Below are 17,886 nucleotides of genomic sequence, written 5' to 3'. Positions count from 1 at the left end.
GGCTATAACAGTATTATTCAGTACAAGAAACAACTGGACCAGGCCACCGGGCTCATTCCTGGCAGAGAAGCCAGGGAAATAGGGCTACTCCCACCAAAAGTACGTCCAAACGCCTCTTAGATGGAATCAGGACTTGATTTAGCAGCAGTATGACATAATGTAAGGAGCGCGGGGAACTAGCTGAAAGAGATGGATCTGGCTGGCATACTTCTGGGTTGGATGGCAGCCGGACTGGTCTGCCAGTCCATTGGAGAGTGCCCATGAAAACAGAGAGATACATCAGGGAGGTGGACGCTCCAGGCCCAGTAGCAAGTACGACGACTACCTATCTCGAATGGATGTCTCCTCCAACCCAGTGCACTGTGCGGAAAACCACCTGAACGCGTCTTGTATTAGGATTTCGGGCGTAGGAGGAGGTAGAGTGGCGAGTAATCTCATCCTATTTTTAAAGAATTTTCATTTCCCCAAACTTACCAGTTGTGATGTATCTTACCATATCAACCAGCTTAGCATTCACATCACGCAGAACAACTACTTTTCTCCATCTTCAACCTCAACTAAATACATATTCCGACTCTGACAAACATTTTCCTCCTCATTCTTTCCCATGTTTGGATTTTATATACCTCTATTTCACTGTCTGTCGTTTTCATTTTCAACCACTCCAAGGATTGTACATTATCACATGTCATTACAGTCTTTCAGACGCAGCAAAGTTATTTTCCCTCATATCATTATGCTACACCAGACAATCGTATTTTGTTCTCAGTCTGTGACTGAATATGTTGGCTTTTCAAGTGTCATAGCATTCACCTTTCTCGGCTTAAACACAGCTGCTATTATGCATTTCTTTTCCTAAGTGCCGCATTCACCCCATTAGTAACACAAGACTTTTTTGCTTGTTCTTTCTCTGTGTATTTGGAATGATAACTAAGAGCAGGGCTACAAATCCCACATTCGATGACTCGCACTACGCAAGGAATGGAGTACGCTGTTCTTCTAATCCATAGCAATATGTACGAGAAACAGAGTAATTGCCTACTGGTGGTTGATTTTATCTTGTCAAAAAAACACACACACACACATAATTATCTGTCATCTATTTATCTATATATATATCTATATATATATATATATATATATATATATATATATATATATATATATACATATAATAATACTATAGGAAATGTAAGGCAGAATACTATGTGAGAAAAATCTCGTATCTTCTGAAGATTTGCAACATACCTACACACACAAAACACACACACACACCTCAATATACAGTATATTTTATATATATATATATATATATATATATATATATATATATATATATATATATATATATATATATATATATATATATATATATATATATATCTGTTAATACCCTCCCTGGACCCCTAGGACGGGGAGTTACCTACCTTGAAATGGATGCGAAAGTCTTGGTAGCATGGCCTTGCATCCGACTCTTCCGAGGGTCGTGCCTCTCTCTCTCTCTCTCTCTCTCTCTCAAAATGCCCTAAACTATTGTGTGGAAATTAAAGCCTGTGTAAAAAAATTGTTTATTTTGTGAGGCTAACATTTAACAAGTTAAAACATGGTAAATAAGAGAAATGCTAAATAAAAACAAAAGAATGTAAATGACAAATGAATATATTCTCCAAAAACAACTTAGTAGACAACAAAAATTACTGATGGGATTCTTCCCCATTTCAGCTCCCTAACCATAATTCGTCTACATTGTAATAAGTGTCTTTAGTCATAGTTCCTTTAAATGACCACCTCCCACAATGGCTAAATTGCATTTATGTCTGTGCAGATGTGAAACTATCCCAGCCTAATCGTGGCTTGTCCATTTTTCTTTTTTTTTCTTTCAAAACATCTGCCAAAAAAAGAAATACCCCTCATTAACCACAAAATCGAAAAGTCTGTGATAGCATCACAACACCACGAACACATGTAAAAGTACTGATAATATGAATGGCATAAATGATAAATCACTAAAACGATAAAAGTAAAGATGGGCCACTACAGTTGTTAATTAAAATGTTTCAGAACTCAACCTTTTCAGCACGGAATCGGAGCATGGAATTCCAGTGTCCAGCTATCACTGTTTCTCACCCAGCAATGAAATACATTTCACAAAATGCCTTTTCATCTAATGTCTTTCACCATGCACAAACTAATACCCATATCCAGTTGGCACACCTAAAAATCTGCTTAAAACCAGGCAGAGGCTTCTAGAAGGTTCTGTCTAGAACACCGAGACAGCAAACTCCCCTGGGTATGTGTGGAATTAGCTTGTATCCACTGTAAACGAAAAATGTTGAATAACAGACGTCCAGGTCACATTCCTCTTACCTGCAAAACTGATAAACATCGCAAGGGCCCGTATTGTCGCGAACATGTACACAAATTCCTACATACACATGTGCACACACATACATACATATTTATATATATCTTATTCCTATCCCTTTATGTAAGAGCCTTTTTTGAGTGTTTTGTGTACTGCTCTTATACTGGTTTTTCATTTAATCTTTTGCCTCCATTCTCAGTATGATTAAAACTTGGTAATTTCTCGATTCTTCCTCTATATCCTTTCTGTAGGTTCTACTCCAGTCGCTTCTAATTATCTCAAGGGGAGAGTATCGTCCGTCGGGACACCTCTTCCCACATTTACTCTGAGTAAATCGATAACCATCCAAGTGTATGATGAATCTGGTCACACACCATACCTGCCTTCGATAACCAGTAGACTTCATTGCTTTCTACAAGAACCAGTAATCACACAATAACCTAGCATGTGATTACCCTTTGCTCGAGGCTTATCGGCAACTTATTTTCTAACTTTACAGTTCTCTTCTAGTAGATCTTGATCTTCTTCTGTAGTGGAATGATAAATAAATGGGACAATTCACACTTCTAAAGAAATCAGATTAAACTTTTGAAGGGACGTCATTAAAGCAGGGAATTAATTTCAGTGGAGTGGGCATACGGAGATTTATAGCTTTACACAAGGGAACCTTAAATTGGGAGTATCACTAAAAAAAAAGTGCAGACATGCAAGGTCTAAGGTTAACTCATTTATTGCTGACTGGTTAGTGATCAACTATCTAATAAAATTAACAGCGCAAATATTCTACCTAAAAAGCACCCAGTTACCTACAGATATTTTTCCTGAAAAGTTTGTTGATAGAGAAGTATTAAGATGATGTTAATTGATTACAATATGAATAGTGCTGGGCCATTTTGAGCTGTGGATCATGAATAGGTTGCCCGTTTTCCGAGCAAACAAGTGACCAGTAGGATGCCTACCTGCAAGAACATACAGTAGTCAGGTACCCACGAAGATACCCCGTATCAAGGCCCAAAGAAAGAACCTTGCCCCGTATCCATAGAGGACGAAGTAATGGAGATCACCCGGCGTGTGCTTTGTACGTATAAATTTAATTAATGACTTAAAGTAAGGGAAGTAGGAATGCAACAAGAATGTCGAAGTGATGGATAGCTGTCAGAACTCAGAAGTGCGGTAGACATGGAATTCCTTCAAAGCCAAGCGGCGGAGTAGGGGCACGTAGAAATGCTTTAGAAATTAGAGGATTTTCTTTCTATCTGGTGGGTAGAGAAACTGATCAATAAGAAGAATGATTTATGATGAAATAGCGGACATACACAAGGTTGTCACAGAGCATTCAGTTTTGCTACCGATTCTAATTCTATTGGCAAGCTATGGCATTTCTTCCCTCTTTTGTTCTTCCTGACTGTTGTGATATTTCTTCCTTTGAACGACATGTGTGTCGCTTCCTTTGTGATTCGTTGCAACTCCTTTCTTTCTTTTTTCTAGTTGGTTTCGTGCTTGAACTGGAGTTATATTATTCTCGGTTATAACTAAGGAAGCGGATAAAAAACTAAGAATCAGCCTTCATGTGAAACGTTTTTATTCGATTGCCTTAATTACGAATCTTTTTTCTTGAGAAGTGAGCAACAGTTCCCCTTTCTTACTTGACACTACCCATCTGAAGAAGAGCAACATGTATATATATATATATATATATATATATATATATATATATATATATATATATATATATATATATATATATATATATATATATATGTTTTTTTTTTGTATATGAAGCATATCGTTTTTATCTGTGATACATCAAGTCCAGTTCCAGAGTTTGTATTTCTGGATGCATTCTGAGAAATTAAACTGATGCAACCGAATTCTTCCCATTGCTTCAGAAATTTAACTTTAATTTCATCCCTGTGATAGCTCCATTATTCAGGTGACCAAGTCTTCCCGTCATAAACGCTATACCATGCAAGATTTTCGATGTAAATTAGAGAAAGTCAATCCCCCCAAATGGAATGGTAATACTGCAACTTACAAAAGTCTTGTTACTCCCTTCATCGGTATAAGAAAATGGCATTTAACATAATCGTTCTTTGAAGAATATCCTAAAGTAACACTTTTCTTTGAACAAAGCGTGAACTCTTCATTCACATGTGCACATGCAGGAAAAAGAAAAAAAGGTAAATTTTTAGGGCATGCGTAGTGGCTCTGGATCTGGCAACACTAGCTCCTAATACACATGTTTTGTTCCAATATTATTCCACTTCTATTCAGCAGACAGCAATATAATGAAGTCACACAGTTTTAGTTTTAATTTTATCTCCAAAATAAATAAAATATACATATTCCATGATACGGAAATAATATTTCAATGTGTTAAGAACTTTTAAAAGAATTAACTGTACTTCAACGAGAGGTAGACGTATCATCAGATTCTTCAGTATGAGTCAGTGAGTGAAAATGGCCGGGGTGAGCGGACCCCACAGTGCTAACTCTCCGCGAAATTTGTCGAGAAGTCTCGATAAAATTTTGGCGGATGCGCAGTTAACGTGTGAACTAAAGTTAAGTGGAAGGAAACTTAAGGAATATCCCAAGGGTGCTTCGAAATATGATCTTAGTGATACTGTAGTTGCAGGTAAGAGAAAGCACTGCCTTAGTTTAAATACTGTTTGAATGTTCCCCCCGAAGTTGTACTCCACTACTATTGCCTGGCCCGGCATCATTGTTCGATCTGCTGTTGTTTTGAAAAGTTTAAGCAGACATTGAAGAGGGTGAAGTTGAAATAGTGCCGATATTGAAAAGAATTCCTTTTGAAATATTATCGAAATATGGCATTTTAAAGCCATGAAGTCAACAAACAATGGTTTCTTGGTGAAGATTTTCAAACAAAGATACCGCTGTTTTTCGTTTTTTTTTCTTGGCTGGAACACCTGCCTTTCCAAGCAAAAACTTATTTGGTTTATCATAGTTTATTATGGAATATACGCTCCAGTTAGAAATCATTAACTTCACCAAGCCACTTTGTCAAATAGAGCGTAGTTTAATCTTGAAAAGTATTGTTGCCAAACAAATTTCTCTCTCTCTCTCTCTCTCTCTCTCTCTCTCTCTCTCTCTCTGAGAGACTGTACTTAATGCTTGATGGAAATGCAGTTGCAGCGCTACCCATGCTGGAATACCTGGTCTTAATTTTCCTTGTATATGCCTAATTGTGAGCATCGAAATACTTTCTTGATGGAGGCGGCATCATATAACTGTCAAACGGGAAAGATTTGTTCTTACCAGCTGTACGTACAAACAAGACTCCGTGCTGGCATTAGGCCAGGATAATGTGTTGACAACAATTATTTTTTTTTTATATAGGCTGGTGTTAAAAAGCTGCGTCTTGGGTACTCATGAGGCATAGGCCTATGCGTAGAAATGTCCTTAGTCATAGTGAGCTTACATGAATATCGTTACTTGAAAGGTTTTCATGGGTCTCCGAGCAGTTTTTTTTTTTTTCAGACATTTTGATAAATTTGTTTACAGTTTAATCGTAGCTACTGGAATTTGTAGACAGTGGTTAATGAGAAGAAATAAAAATATCTCGTAATGTAACCTTTGTTTTTATTGGCATATGTATTAACGCAAATGGTCGTTTTGCTGTCTTCTCAAGCAGACATATTGATCGGACGCGTGGGTGGTTACAGTGCCAGACCCTCAGACAGTCAAGAGTCTGCTGCCAAGTCAGACTTAACACTTGTAAATACAGGGTCAAGGTTGAATACATGCCATGGTCAAGAGAGAGATATTACTTGAAGATTCCAGACTTCGGTCCAATCACTGTATGAAAGATTTTACTTTATATCTTGAACACATGAGCAAGGTGAGGTACTTTTTTTTTTTTAAGATTTTCACCCTATTGTAGATTTTTAACCCTATTGTACTTGATTTCAACCATACGCAAACATACATTTTTATAACATTAATATAGACCTAAGATCCGTGTAGTTTCACGTTATCAGGTTGTACGATTTTTGACGTAAAATTAGTTATAAATATTGGGAAGACCTAAGTATAAGCCAGCGATTAAAGATAATTTTGTTTCACATACATCACTGTTGGTTAATTTCTTTTGGTTGGGTCAGTGACAGAATTTCGTTCTTTCTGTTTTAAAAGGTAATCTTGCGTTTTACCCGCGTTAGTTATCCGGGGCAGGGATGTTGTTTAAAACGTTTCTTTGTTTAGGCATCTCTGCACATGAAGTTGGAATTACTACTCTCTCTCTCTCTCTCTCTCTCTCTCTCTCTCTCTCTCTCTCTCTCTCTCTCTCTCTTTTATATATTTTATGTATTTACAGTATATACACATACATATCTGCATTCATTATCAGCTCATGAACGATGACACGTGCGCTTTTGACTATGTCACAGATAAATATGCTTTCTTAATCCGATTAGGCTTGTGAGCGTTTTTTTTATTTATTTATTTAATTGAGCCATTACTAAGACTGGAGCAGGCTATCATTAGTTCGTCCAATATAGGCTCTATGCTAAGGCATACATGACAACTGTCTGGCATCTTTAACACGACTATTCTGCCATACCTTTTATCAACATTCGGGCCAGTTGTATGAGCGTCATCAGTCTATTTAGTAACTAAAAATTGTGGATATAACATTAAGCTTACCAATCTTGCCGTCTAACGTAAAGAGTTTCCTGAAAAATTAATATTATGAAAAAGTATTTACTTCAAAATAATTATAAGAGGCCACTGCAGAAATAATAAAAATAAAAGACAATGCCTTGATCGTCTTTTTTTTTTTATACTTTTTCTGTAGTGGTCTCTTGTAATTATTTTGCAGTTGCTGCATTACTTATAAGTTGTAAGTGGCCTTTTTCATAATATTAATTTTTCAGGAAACTCATAAGTTAGACGGCAAGATTGGTAAGCTTAATGTTATATATACTAAATAGACTGATGACGCTTAGAACTCGCCCAAATGTTGATAAAAGGTATGGCACATATTGTAGTCGTGTAAAAGATGCCAGACACTTGTCATGTATGCCTTTAGCATAGAGCCTCTATTGGTCGAACTTAATAACATTTTATGTGCTGACACAGCCAAACTCCCTTGTTCGTTTCTTCGAAGTAACATTTAATAACATTATTTTGATGAACATTTCAGTGGAAACGTATAATGCTGAAGCACATCACGTTAAACCCCAACATACCAGGAAGCCATTATTTACAGCATGCGGTAGATGGCCCCTTAATGAGCAGTTGTATATACCGTGACGGTCTCCGATTGGTTACGTGTCTGCGATTTCCTAGTGTTGTCGGGTTATTAAGGACCGTGTTTAGATTTTTTCCCCCAGTGGAATTGATATGGAGTTACCCAAAACTTTTTTTTTTTTTTTTTATATTTAGAGGCGTATTTAGAGTTGCGTGGTTTACTAGAGAATCGGTCACGAATATTACATTAATTATATATATTCTTTGTGGTATTGATTTTATCCTATAACTTTTCGATCTTATGTGGCTTACATTTTTCTGTTATCTTACCAATAAAATTTCCATAAAGTTAATATAAACGTCACCGGCAAAAGTTGTTTAATTGGATAGCTAGGGCTCCAAGACATTTAGTGAAACCGGTCAGATAATTTAATCTTGCTTTAATCATCCTAAATTTCGTTGGCAGGAGCATAACGTATGGGGACGCCACTCTAGAAGGAAAATATAGTTTATGCAATTTAGAAATTTTCTTTCACTCGCAACAAACGTGGCTGTTAATTGTAGACATAGCTAATTGGGCTATCTGGTATCCGGCTGAAGGCTTCCTGCAGGACTCATACTCTTAAAAATTGTCTTATATACAAATGCATATACATTCAAGGAATCACACCTTATAGTCCATATTGCTTGCTAACATGTGCACCTTCAAATCATTATGAAAACGGAAGGGGCTTGCGAGGAAATCCTCACCCCTGAAATCATTCATCATATTCTGTCCCGCACTGACCTATTACATTTCCATAATGGGAGTATTTGGAATGTTTTAATCCGTATATTGACCGGTTTTACTTTAGTAAATGATTCACAAATTTTGCATTATAGCATCTAATTGAAATGCATTTAATGATAATAGTTAGTGGCTGGTATTTGTTGGATTCTGCTTGCTCAGGTTCGTTTGATTAAAAGTTGTTCCCATCGTCACTAAGGCTAAACTGTTTGTTATAAACGGATGACAAAGAGCCAACAGGCATATAGAGTGCGTTAACGTTGGAAAAGTTTGTGTTTTTAAATGGGTTGATAGTCTAAGAACAGTAAGTAATATTTTCCTTGTTCTTTAAGTGTGGGTGGACACTGAACGAAGGTTTAGAATTTGATTTATAATTATAGTTTTGACATCAGTCGTGGAACAAGGTTAATGGAATAGTAGATTATAGTAGCCTATATATACTTCAGTTGTATGGGCTTTCCTATTGACTTTATTTCTGGTACCGTCTTTTGCTTGCTTGTTAACCAAGTCCGTTTGAAGGCGAATCATATAACAAAACTTACTGGGGATAGAGCTTTGTAGCAGTTTAGTTTTAGATAGGCTAGTCCTCTCACCGTAATTTTACAGATGCCAACCTTCCTTCAGAAACTCCGCCGCCAGTTGTTTTGGTATACTAAAACTATTTTATTTAGATAAGGGACAGTTGAAATTGATTAGGCTATACGTTGTGTTCACTTTACGTATAAAAAATAAAAGGTATGAATAATCACCCTTGGTCATAGATAATCATAAATAGTTAAGCACCCTTGTGAATGCTTGTCCACTGTAACCGGAAAATACAGCGCCATTAGTTCACGATGACGACTGCCGCCCAGATTTATAACTGTGGCTGGACACGGGGAATTAGGATATAGACCTTCCGAAGTAATCCGAATCGACTTGTTTTTTGTTTTTTTGAAGTGCTCCACCCAATGAGACTTTTTTTTATTTGTTTTTGTGGTGGATACGGTTAATTACTTTTTTGTCTACTCGTTTGCTTAAATCGAGCCCTTTAGTTTGTAATTTGCCAAAGATTGGATGTTGTATTTGTAACTATGATCTCTTTGAGTTATAATCTTGTCTTTGATTTATAATCTTGTCATAATATATGTAATGGTTAATGTACTGTTCATTATTTTTGTGAAACACCTAGCCTATACATTTTCCCGGTAATGTTATTAGAGCTTGGGACTTTTCAGTGACTTGAAGTCATTAAAATTTTCGCTTTAAAATGACGTGCCTATGATTATTTGTTATCAGACTGCTTGGGTTCAGACTATCACTAATAACTTAATATGGGCCGACCTTCTCCGAACAGTCACAATCCTTGAAAATGACCGAAATAGACCAGTGTTGCATTTGAATATCGATCAACTTGGTAGCAGGTTTTTTGTAATTCTGTAGCACTCAAGAAACTAGAAACTTTATTTTAGGTTGATCACATGTGTTGATATGTCAAGAATCACAAAAGGGGCAATATTTACATCAGGGGTGTTTGCAGTTTCGTTCCTGAAGGAGGGGGACGGGGGCGCTGTTTGAAACCCCGCGCCCCAAAGTGAGGGGCGCCCCAAAATGCGAAATTTAAAAAATAAAATTTGTGAAATTTGCATTTACAAGTGCCTTTAAAATGATCCTACAATTGCTCAAACTCTAAAAATTTTCCCCAGGGGCTTACAGGCCCCCAACCCCTGCTGCTTTGACTCACTTCAGTCGCCTCCCACCCCATAAGAGGGGCCCCAAATGGGACTGTGCCCCCCGACCCCCAAAATGTCTAGGAACGCCCCTGGGTGTATGTAGATAAAGGGAAGCAGGCCTTCCCAGGAATCCAAAAACGAAAACATAACGCCAGGTTTACTAGGTCAACATGCGTGGTATAAAGTGGAGAATGGACTAGCAGGATTAGATTTTCATACTTTAGTCCGCTAGTTGGTAATCCGGAGAACATAGGTTTATTCTTATATTGATTTTCCTTAACAAATGTTTTTTTTATAATGTACCAGTTTTATTGAGAGGAAACCCGATATTTTTGTTTGAGTCTCCATGTGTCTTATTTTAAAATCTGATGTTCCAAAAATTTATTTATTTTCGTCACAAGTGAAAGTTTCTTCCCAAGTGTCTGAAAAAAACAAAGAGCAAAATCCTCCGTAGCCACAGAGTTGTTTTTACTCATACACAAAAGTCTCATTGCTGTTATTTTTGGTTTTTGTTTGGTGGTTACTGCCTTTTGTTGTGTAAAGCGTAGAGCAGATGCTAGAAGTTGTCAGAAATTAAAGTAGAGTGTTAGGTTGCTGCATCCCATCTTGTTTAAAAGAAAATTGGAAATTATATCCTAACGGTTGCAAAGCCGCGTCAGCAGGTGGTGTTAGGCTCGAACTTTCAGTTTTGTTTACTCTGTCGCTTTCGTTGCCATTTAGGCTATGTGGAGGCCAAAGATATTTGTAGACCTGCATGACCACTTAAGTTAGGCAAAGGTTTTTTAATTTTGATAAACTTTTCCATGATGCTTCGCCTTGCAACTTTCATTTAAAATGTGGTCATTGTAAGCATATACATAAACATTTTTTGAGTGACGGCGCCTCTTTCTTACACGCAGAAAGGTTGTCAACATGGACATTCACTCCGATACTATATGTTGAACCAAAATTGTGGAGCTAGCCGTTTTAATTAGTCGTTCACTTAAGAGTCAATCATTTTTACGACCTTTATTTGCTGTTGAGAGCTCGAGAGTAAGCTGTTTTGGTCTGCGTTTTTATATGCCTTCCCATTTAGAGGCTAGTGGGGATATTGACAACACGTGCATCTTGTATATTGATTAATCCTTATGATTCTCTCACACTGACTCGCTTTATGGGTTAAAGAGAATTCAACCAACTAATATATTTCAAAGTTCTCTGTCTTAAAATGACAACATTAGAAGTGTAAAACTGTAAAATAGTGAATAACCTGAGTTCTTGCTTTCTAAGGCCGTTTTCCAATATCTGTGTTGCAATTTTTTCTCCTTCACCAACTTGAAACAAGAGACGATTGTGTTCTTCTAGTGAGTCACGTGACCTTGGCCGCCATGCCAGTAATAGTTGACGTAGGGTAGATATGTCGGAGGTTGCAGGGTGGCCTCTCTCGGGTTGAGTCGCCGTGGAAAGGCCCCCTGGTCGGTGGATGTGTAGGAGGTGTAAAATAGAACTTCTTAAGTTTCTGTAAGAAATGATTGAAAGGAACCAAGGTTGTGTGGAAGTGCAGGAAAAGTCAGAAAATTCTCTCTCTCTCTCTCTCTCTCTCTCTCTCTCTCTCTCTCTCTCTCTCTCTCTCTCTCTCTCTCTCTCTCTCTCTCTCCAGGGCCCTGAACAAGGAGGGAATGATGGCTCGTCCCCTGAACATCTTGTATGTTCCTTTTGTCCTAAGTTTTTACATTATTGTCCATTTACCAGTTATGGGACGAAACTGGTTTGGAGGAAGAGAAGAAGAAATAATGGAAATTAAGACTTGAGTGTCCAGTACTGTTAAAAATGAGTACCATCAAAACAGGTGGTCTTGGCCAGGTAGTCCCCACTACCCATCGGGGTGCAACCGTCCAAAAGGTTTTCAATATTAATGGAAGAATAAAGGGCCTGAATTTGACGAATCTTTGTTATGGAAGTAACCATGAAGATGGTTTAGTAAGACATTAGCACGGAACAATTAGTTTGTCCTTAGTTTTATGATTTTGTGATTGAAACTGCCACAGGTTTGTCTAGTTTAGACGGAAGTTGCATGTTTTTATTGCGGTATAGTTGAATTTAGAGTAGACGTCGATTTGCGGATCACCGGACAATTAAAATTATTTTGAATCAGTGTTGATAACAGGTTTTGTAGCATTTTCGTTGTGACAGTTGTTGTTTTAAGATTTTATGCCCTAATTTTCACCTGGGAGTAGTAGTTTCTAGAATACTAATTTTTTTTTTGCAAGTGGCGCAATATGATAAATTAGTAGATAGGTCCTTTATGTTTATAGTATGGGTAAAACTGAAGGGAGATGGCACGAAACTGATATACACCAAGGCGGGAGTCAGATTCTTAGTTCCTTTGATTTTTTTGAGTGCCAGAGGACATACACTAAGCGAAGTTGGCAAACGCACTTGCATGAAGTAATTGTATGTTACTATATATTAAAACCTGTTCTGCTGTGAATTTATTCACGTAATGCAAATACAGTATCAGAAGGTGCTTGCATATTTGTTTGATATTCTGGGATTAATATGAAGATAATTCTCATGAATAATTTCTGTCGACTTCGTTACTCATTAGAATATAATAACCATTTTGTGGACAGAATTGTATCATAATTAACCTTTGTTTCTTTTTCTTCAAGTTTTTCATTTAAATTATTTTAAAATCATTGTAACCCCTAATTTTTTGTGGGGGAAATCATTGCAACGTAATTATGCCAATGTTTATCCCAATGCTGGCATTACATTTAGGTGCTAATGTTACTAGTTACGGTACTCATGTAATGACACTGGAATTGGCTTCATTGTTACAGCGGCATGTTATATTGGCAATATAATTGGCACCGCTTTCCGGATAGCCTACTGGAAAGTTCACTCATACTGGTGATGAAACAGTGCCGATACAGCAAATGACATTATGGCCTGATAAAGGAAATGGTACTGTTGGTGTACTTTTTGGTACTGGTAGTGGCATCTTGTTTCTTGCTGGAGGTTAGTTGTTGGTTGATACGGACAATGGCTCTACTTTGCGCATAATAGAAGTGGCAGTGTTTTCCTGATATGGAATAACACTTGAAGTTGTTGGCGTTGTCACTGTTTCTGATTTACAGTTTATTAGAGAATGACGTAAAGGTTCTCTCTCTCTCTCTCTCTCTCTCTCTCTCTCTCTCTCTCTCTCTCTCTCTCTCTCGTATATAGCCCGGACCTAAATCTAGAAAAAAGCTGTGCATTGGCGACTTTATCGTCATATAATTTTCAGGATATAAACTTTATTTCATGTAAGATAGCCAAATTTGAGGAGACCTGAAAGGATGGTCGGTTATTGTTTGTTTATATTTAATTTTGTATACATAACAGGTATTATTGTGTTGTTAGCGTTGCTGAATAAACCACAACCTGGCAAGGGTACAGTTTTATTTTGGTTTTCCGTTTGTTGGAACTGGTTCTCTTGGGGAGGAAGAAGAAGCCGGTCAGGTTTGTGTACGTATCCAGCTTCATTAAGTTAACGGTAGGTCAGCTTCGGAGCCATCTATTTATGGCATTGCTTGACATGTCGTCCAGACTCGAACAAGCGAGGGGAAAAAAAGTTGGACGGTCTCTTTGGCATTTCGGCAAATGGCAACTTGTCACATGTTTAGAGCTGAATGCGACGTCCCTTTCCCACGTGGGTATTCATAGGGCGAATCGTAACAGCCTCTTGGTCCGATGTTGGGCGAAATTTCCGTTCGCATGAAATACAAGACAAGGTTTTTCATTGGTTCATCCTTTGAACGAGGAGAGCAGTTAAGTATAGCCTAAAACAACGAAAGTAGCACCGTGAACTGTCTCACTTACGTATGTATAGGCAGTCTTTGATAATTTAAAAGGAGGCATTTCTAGTTCGAAGGCTCCAGTGCGTTGCTATTTTAAATTCTGTCTCGTCAGTTGCCAAACCTTCTTTGGATATAACTTCTTTAGGAAAAGTGTCGTAGAGCGGGATGATGGCATGATGAAATCGTAAGTTCTGTTTTTTTGTTTGCATATCGCCAGCCAAGCTTCGTAACAACCCCCTCTCCTCCTTCCAAGTCATCCCCAGTCATCCTGTAAAAACCATTGCTGACAAGTATGTTACGGTAGACCTAAATGGTGTATGGGGTTATTACGAAAGAGAGGTATGATGCACATTACACTTAATGCCACGTTAAAGTAAATGGCAATAATAATGGCGTCATAGGTAGCCTATATGCGCTAACAAACGTTAAAATTTATGGATTTTGTATGTTGATAAAGTTTGTGAACGAGAAATTTGTTGCAAATGACGAGATGAAAACAATATGGGAATGATGACATTAATTATGAGCAACATATACATAGGCTGTATTTTACACATTTAGGCATAAGTATTTGTTTATTTTTATTCAGTTGAGCCCTGACAGAGGATGACGTCAGAGAAAAAACAGCATGTTGGTCGCGGCCACATCCTTACTTTAAACTACTAAATTGGCTGTGCAGGAAACTATAGAATCATTGGCGACTTCATATGGCTGCGCTGAAGGCTTATCAGCAGTGCGTCGAATCCCCAGCATAGTGTTCCAAGGTCTAGAGTATATATATACAAGTCTAGAGTATACAGTGTATTCACTAGACTTTGCAATAGGCCATTGCCCTTCATCTTGAACCCGCTCTGGATCTTCTTTAATATATAAAAGCCTTTGCTTTCCAACGCCTCTCACACTATCATTCCAGCATTTTCCAGGTCATCCTGTCCTCCCTACTAACACCTCAGAATTGTGCACTTTTCCCCCCATATCGTCCTTTCTCTTCGCTTGACCGAACCGTGTCAAAACGCTCATCTATCCTTTCGCCTAATAGTGCAGCAGATTGCTGTAAAAATCGTTCAGATAGTGAAACAAGCATGAAATTTGGCACAAACATTCCTAAGACTACGCTCTCTTAGAAAAGGGCGCTGGCCACCTGAAAATCCAAGATGGCGGCTATTTTTCAAAATGGCCGCCATCTATGTTGAGATTCACTGGTTTGGGGAGCATCTATTGATGGAATATGCCAGTTTTTTTTAAACCTCGACTTTTAGGTTATAAAAATGTTCCATACCACACATTTTATTGAAAACCCTTACTAAATGAATTGTAACCAAGATGGTGTACAAAATGGTTGCCATAAAAGTTTTTTTTTTCTATCCACAGCGCTAGCAGACATAGAGACCAACTGTTTTTATTTAATGGTATATTCATGTGATCAGACAGTTTAACTAATATGCTATTTTCAACTGAAATAGTAATGGTATGGTCACATACAACATTGTGTCTAAGACTGTAACCATAAAAGAAAAGAAGAGAAATAATGGACTAAACGCAACCAATCTATGTATAGGTCTCTCAACCTACACCTTTGAAAAATTCGAGGATAAGAAGGTAGGCATAGCATGACACGTTGGATGCCCAAAGCTAGATTATCTACTGAAGAGGGGCAATATTTATCTAGACTTCACATTTGCAAGTGCACAGAGCTGTGCAGAAGACCAGCTTGTAGCACTTGTACCTTTCCCTGACAGCCTGCTTTGCATCCACATTTGGTAAGCTGTTGGCAACTCTGGCTAAGGGCGAAGTTGGTTGTCCAGAGGACTTGCCATGCTTCACCAGACTTTTGCCATCCCCACTCAGCAGGGTTCTCTGGCTGTGGCTGACACTGGGTGGCCTGCCCCCACACACACCAGCCTGGTACGCAGCACGCTTGGTGTGTTGGAGGAGAGCTCCTGGTTGGTGGAATGGCCTCATATGCCCTTTGTTTTCTGGCAAACATATCAAGTCTAGCCTCATCCACAGTGCCAGCAGTGCTGATCTTTCATACATAAGTATGACAAACCTCTCCAGGACCTTCAGGTCACTCTCTTCCACTCTGAGAGGGTAGTGACTCAGTTTGGAGAACACAGTGGAGGCCTCTGGAAAGATGTTCCATGTCTGCCAGGCGGTCTTCTTGCCCTTGCTCGGAAGGCTGACACTGTATCACAGCCTGTGAATGCATGGAAGAAGAGCATGCCATTCACCTCTCCTGGCCCAGAGAGTTGCACAGGTCATGCACAGCAATCCAGCGAGGGCTCTGGCCTTGGCCAAATGCCACCCATAGCTTCTCTAGCCCTAGATTGTGGAGAGTGGAGAAAGCAATGACTGCAACGACAAGAACATCTGTGTCATTTGCTTTAACCGTGATGGTCTTGGCTCCATGTTCTGTGGCATATTTGGCATGGAGAAAGATGCGGGTGTCAGCTTCCTCATGAGAGCACTTTTCCAGTCCCTGAAGACTAGCCTCATGAGTGCTGAGGACAGCAGACCCTTTCATTAACAATGACAACATTTGTGGCAGACATCTGGGCAACTTTGTCTGCCAGGAACTGGAACAACTCTGTCTTGTTGGCATCGTGTCTTAGGAAATTGCGCCAGTTGGATGGAATTGTGTTCTTGTCTGTCACCTTGCGCTCTCTTCCTCCTTGACCACGTTGGAGCCTGGTCTCAGCTTTGAGGCTGGATGTATTGTATACATCAAATACAAGATGTGATGATGTGTACTTGCTGCTATAGGATTGTATCACAGGCAAGAAGTCGCAAAGTGCATAGCCTCAAAGGTCTTTCCTTTCTTTGGTTGCAGGCATGGACCAAAGCTGATCCATCTACAATGAGGACATCAGTCTTGGTTCTTTGTCTTCTAGTGTAACATGACTCTCCAGGACCGAGGTCAGCTGGAGACTTCTGACATGTGTACAGCCTCCTTGGTGGGGTGCTGAAATATGGAGATGCTAGTTCCATGGAAGGGGAGGTAGTGGCAGTAGTTGCAGATGGGGTTGTGGTCGATGTTGTCCATCACTGCAGTGGGTGAACAACCCTTTTCGTAGTACTGGGGACAGACCACACCCTCCCCTCCACATATTTACAACTCAAGCATCCTCCAATCAGTAGAGACTTCAGTACTCTGTCATAAGAGATACTGAGGCCATACTGATGTAGCATTTCAACCAGGTTTCTCTTCCTGGTTTTGGCATAGACTGAGAGTCCCATGTAGACTGGGAATGGTGTTTTCTCTGTCTTTGGAGTGTCTATGAGTTGTTGCTCCTCTTTGTATCCCGGGAGTAGCAGTTGAACTGCATGAGCTGTGCAATGGCCTGGTCTGACTTTGATGCTCCAAATCAGAACTGTGACTTGATGTCAGCCCCATGCTCAACCATCCCTACAAACTGGAGCAGAGAGGAGGCACAGAATTTCGTACACAAGCCTCAGAAAATGTGCCATCAAACCGTGACTGATGATCAAGTATAGACTTTCTGAGAATATTTGCTGCTTTAGCAATGATAACTGCCTCTGAAAGATCAGATGATTGAGCAAGTGCTTTTCCACATCCTTTTTGAAATGCAAGTATTACATCTCTGCCAGATTTATGAGCCTCAAGTTCTGGAATTTCTGCCAGAAGTTTGTCTTTGAGTCTCGTGAATTTACACTTGGTGACTCTACACCTAATTGTTCCAGACGTTGTTGGTAGAGGTGGCAAATATCTGCAGCCGAAATGACTGGATCATCTGAACAAAGGTTGTTTTCAACAATGTATGTCATCAGTTCTGACAGAACTAGTGGATACACATCTGATTCTGACTCAGTGCTACCTTGGTCTTTCTCAAGGCTCCTCAGGTAGGACCTTTTCTGTTGTAGAGGGCACAAAGACAGGCATGGTGATACTTAAACTCCTGTGCAATGACATCCCCACCAGTCAACTTAGCAAGGCTTGCCATCACTAGCATCTCTGCACATTCACGCAAT

At 39.0% G+C, this 17,886-nt stretch overlaps 1 protein-coding gene across 10 annotated transcripts in view; it reads left to right on the top strand.

Moving 5' to 3' along the window:
- The first annotated feature begins 4,804 nt into the window (after window positions 1–4,804).
- The window catches only part of Lrch (Leucine-rich-repeats and calponin homology domain protein), a 370,650-nt gene continuing 357,568 nt past the window's right edge, over window positions 4,805–17,886 (top strand). For 8 of the 10 annotated variants that reach the window (XM_067107273.1, XM_067107272.1, XM_067107269.1 and 5 more), the window contains exon 1: window positions 4,811–5,000. In XM_067107273.1, coding sequence (XP_066963374.1) covers window positions 4,826–5,000 — 175 coding nt within the window. In that variant the 5' untranslated portion in view covers window positions 4,811–4,825. Of the gene's footprint in view, window positions 5,001–17,886 lie in introns of all 10 variants that reach the window. The other 2 variants (XM_067107274.1, XM_067107270.1) reach the window with 1 other exon arrangement.

Source organism: Macrobrachium rosenbergii, chromosome 8, assembly GCF_040412425.1.
Source record: "Macrobrachium rosenbergii isolate ZJJX-2024 chromosome 8, ASM4041242v1, whole genome shotgun sequence".
Classification (NCBI taxonomy): Eukaryota; Metazoa; Arthropoda; class Malacostraca; order Decapoda; family Palaemonidae; genus Macrobrachium; species Macrobrachium rosenbergii.
Note: the sequence above shows the minus strand (reverse complement) of the source record. Positions and strands in the feature narration are given on the sequence as shown.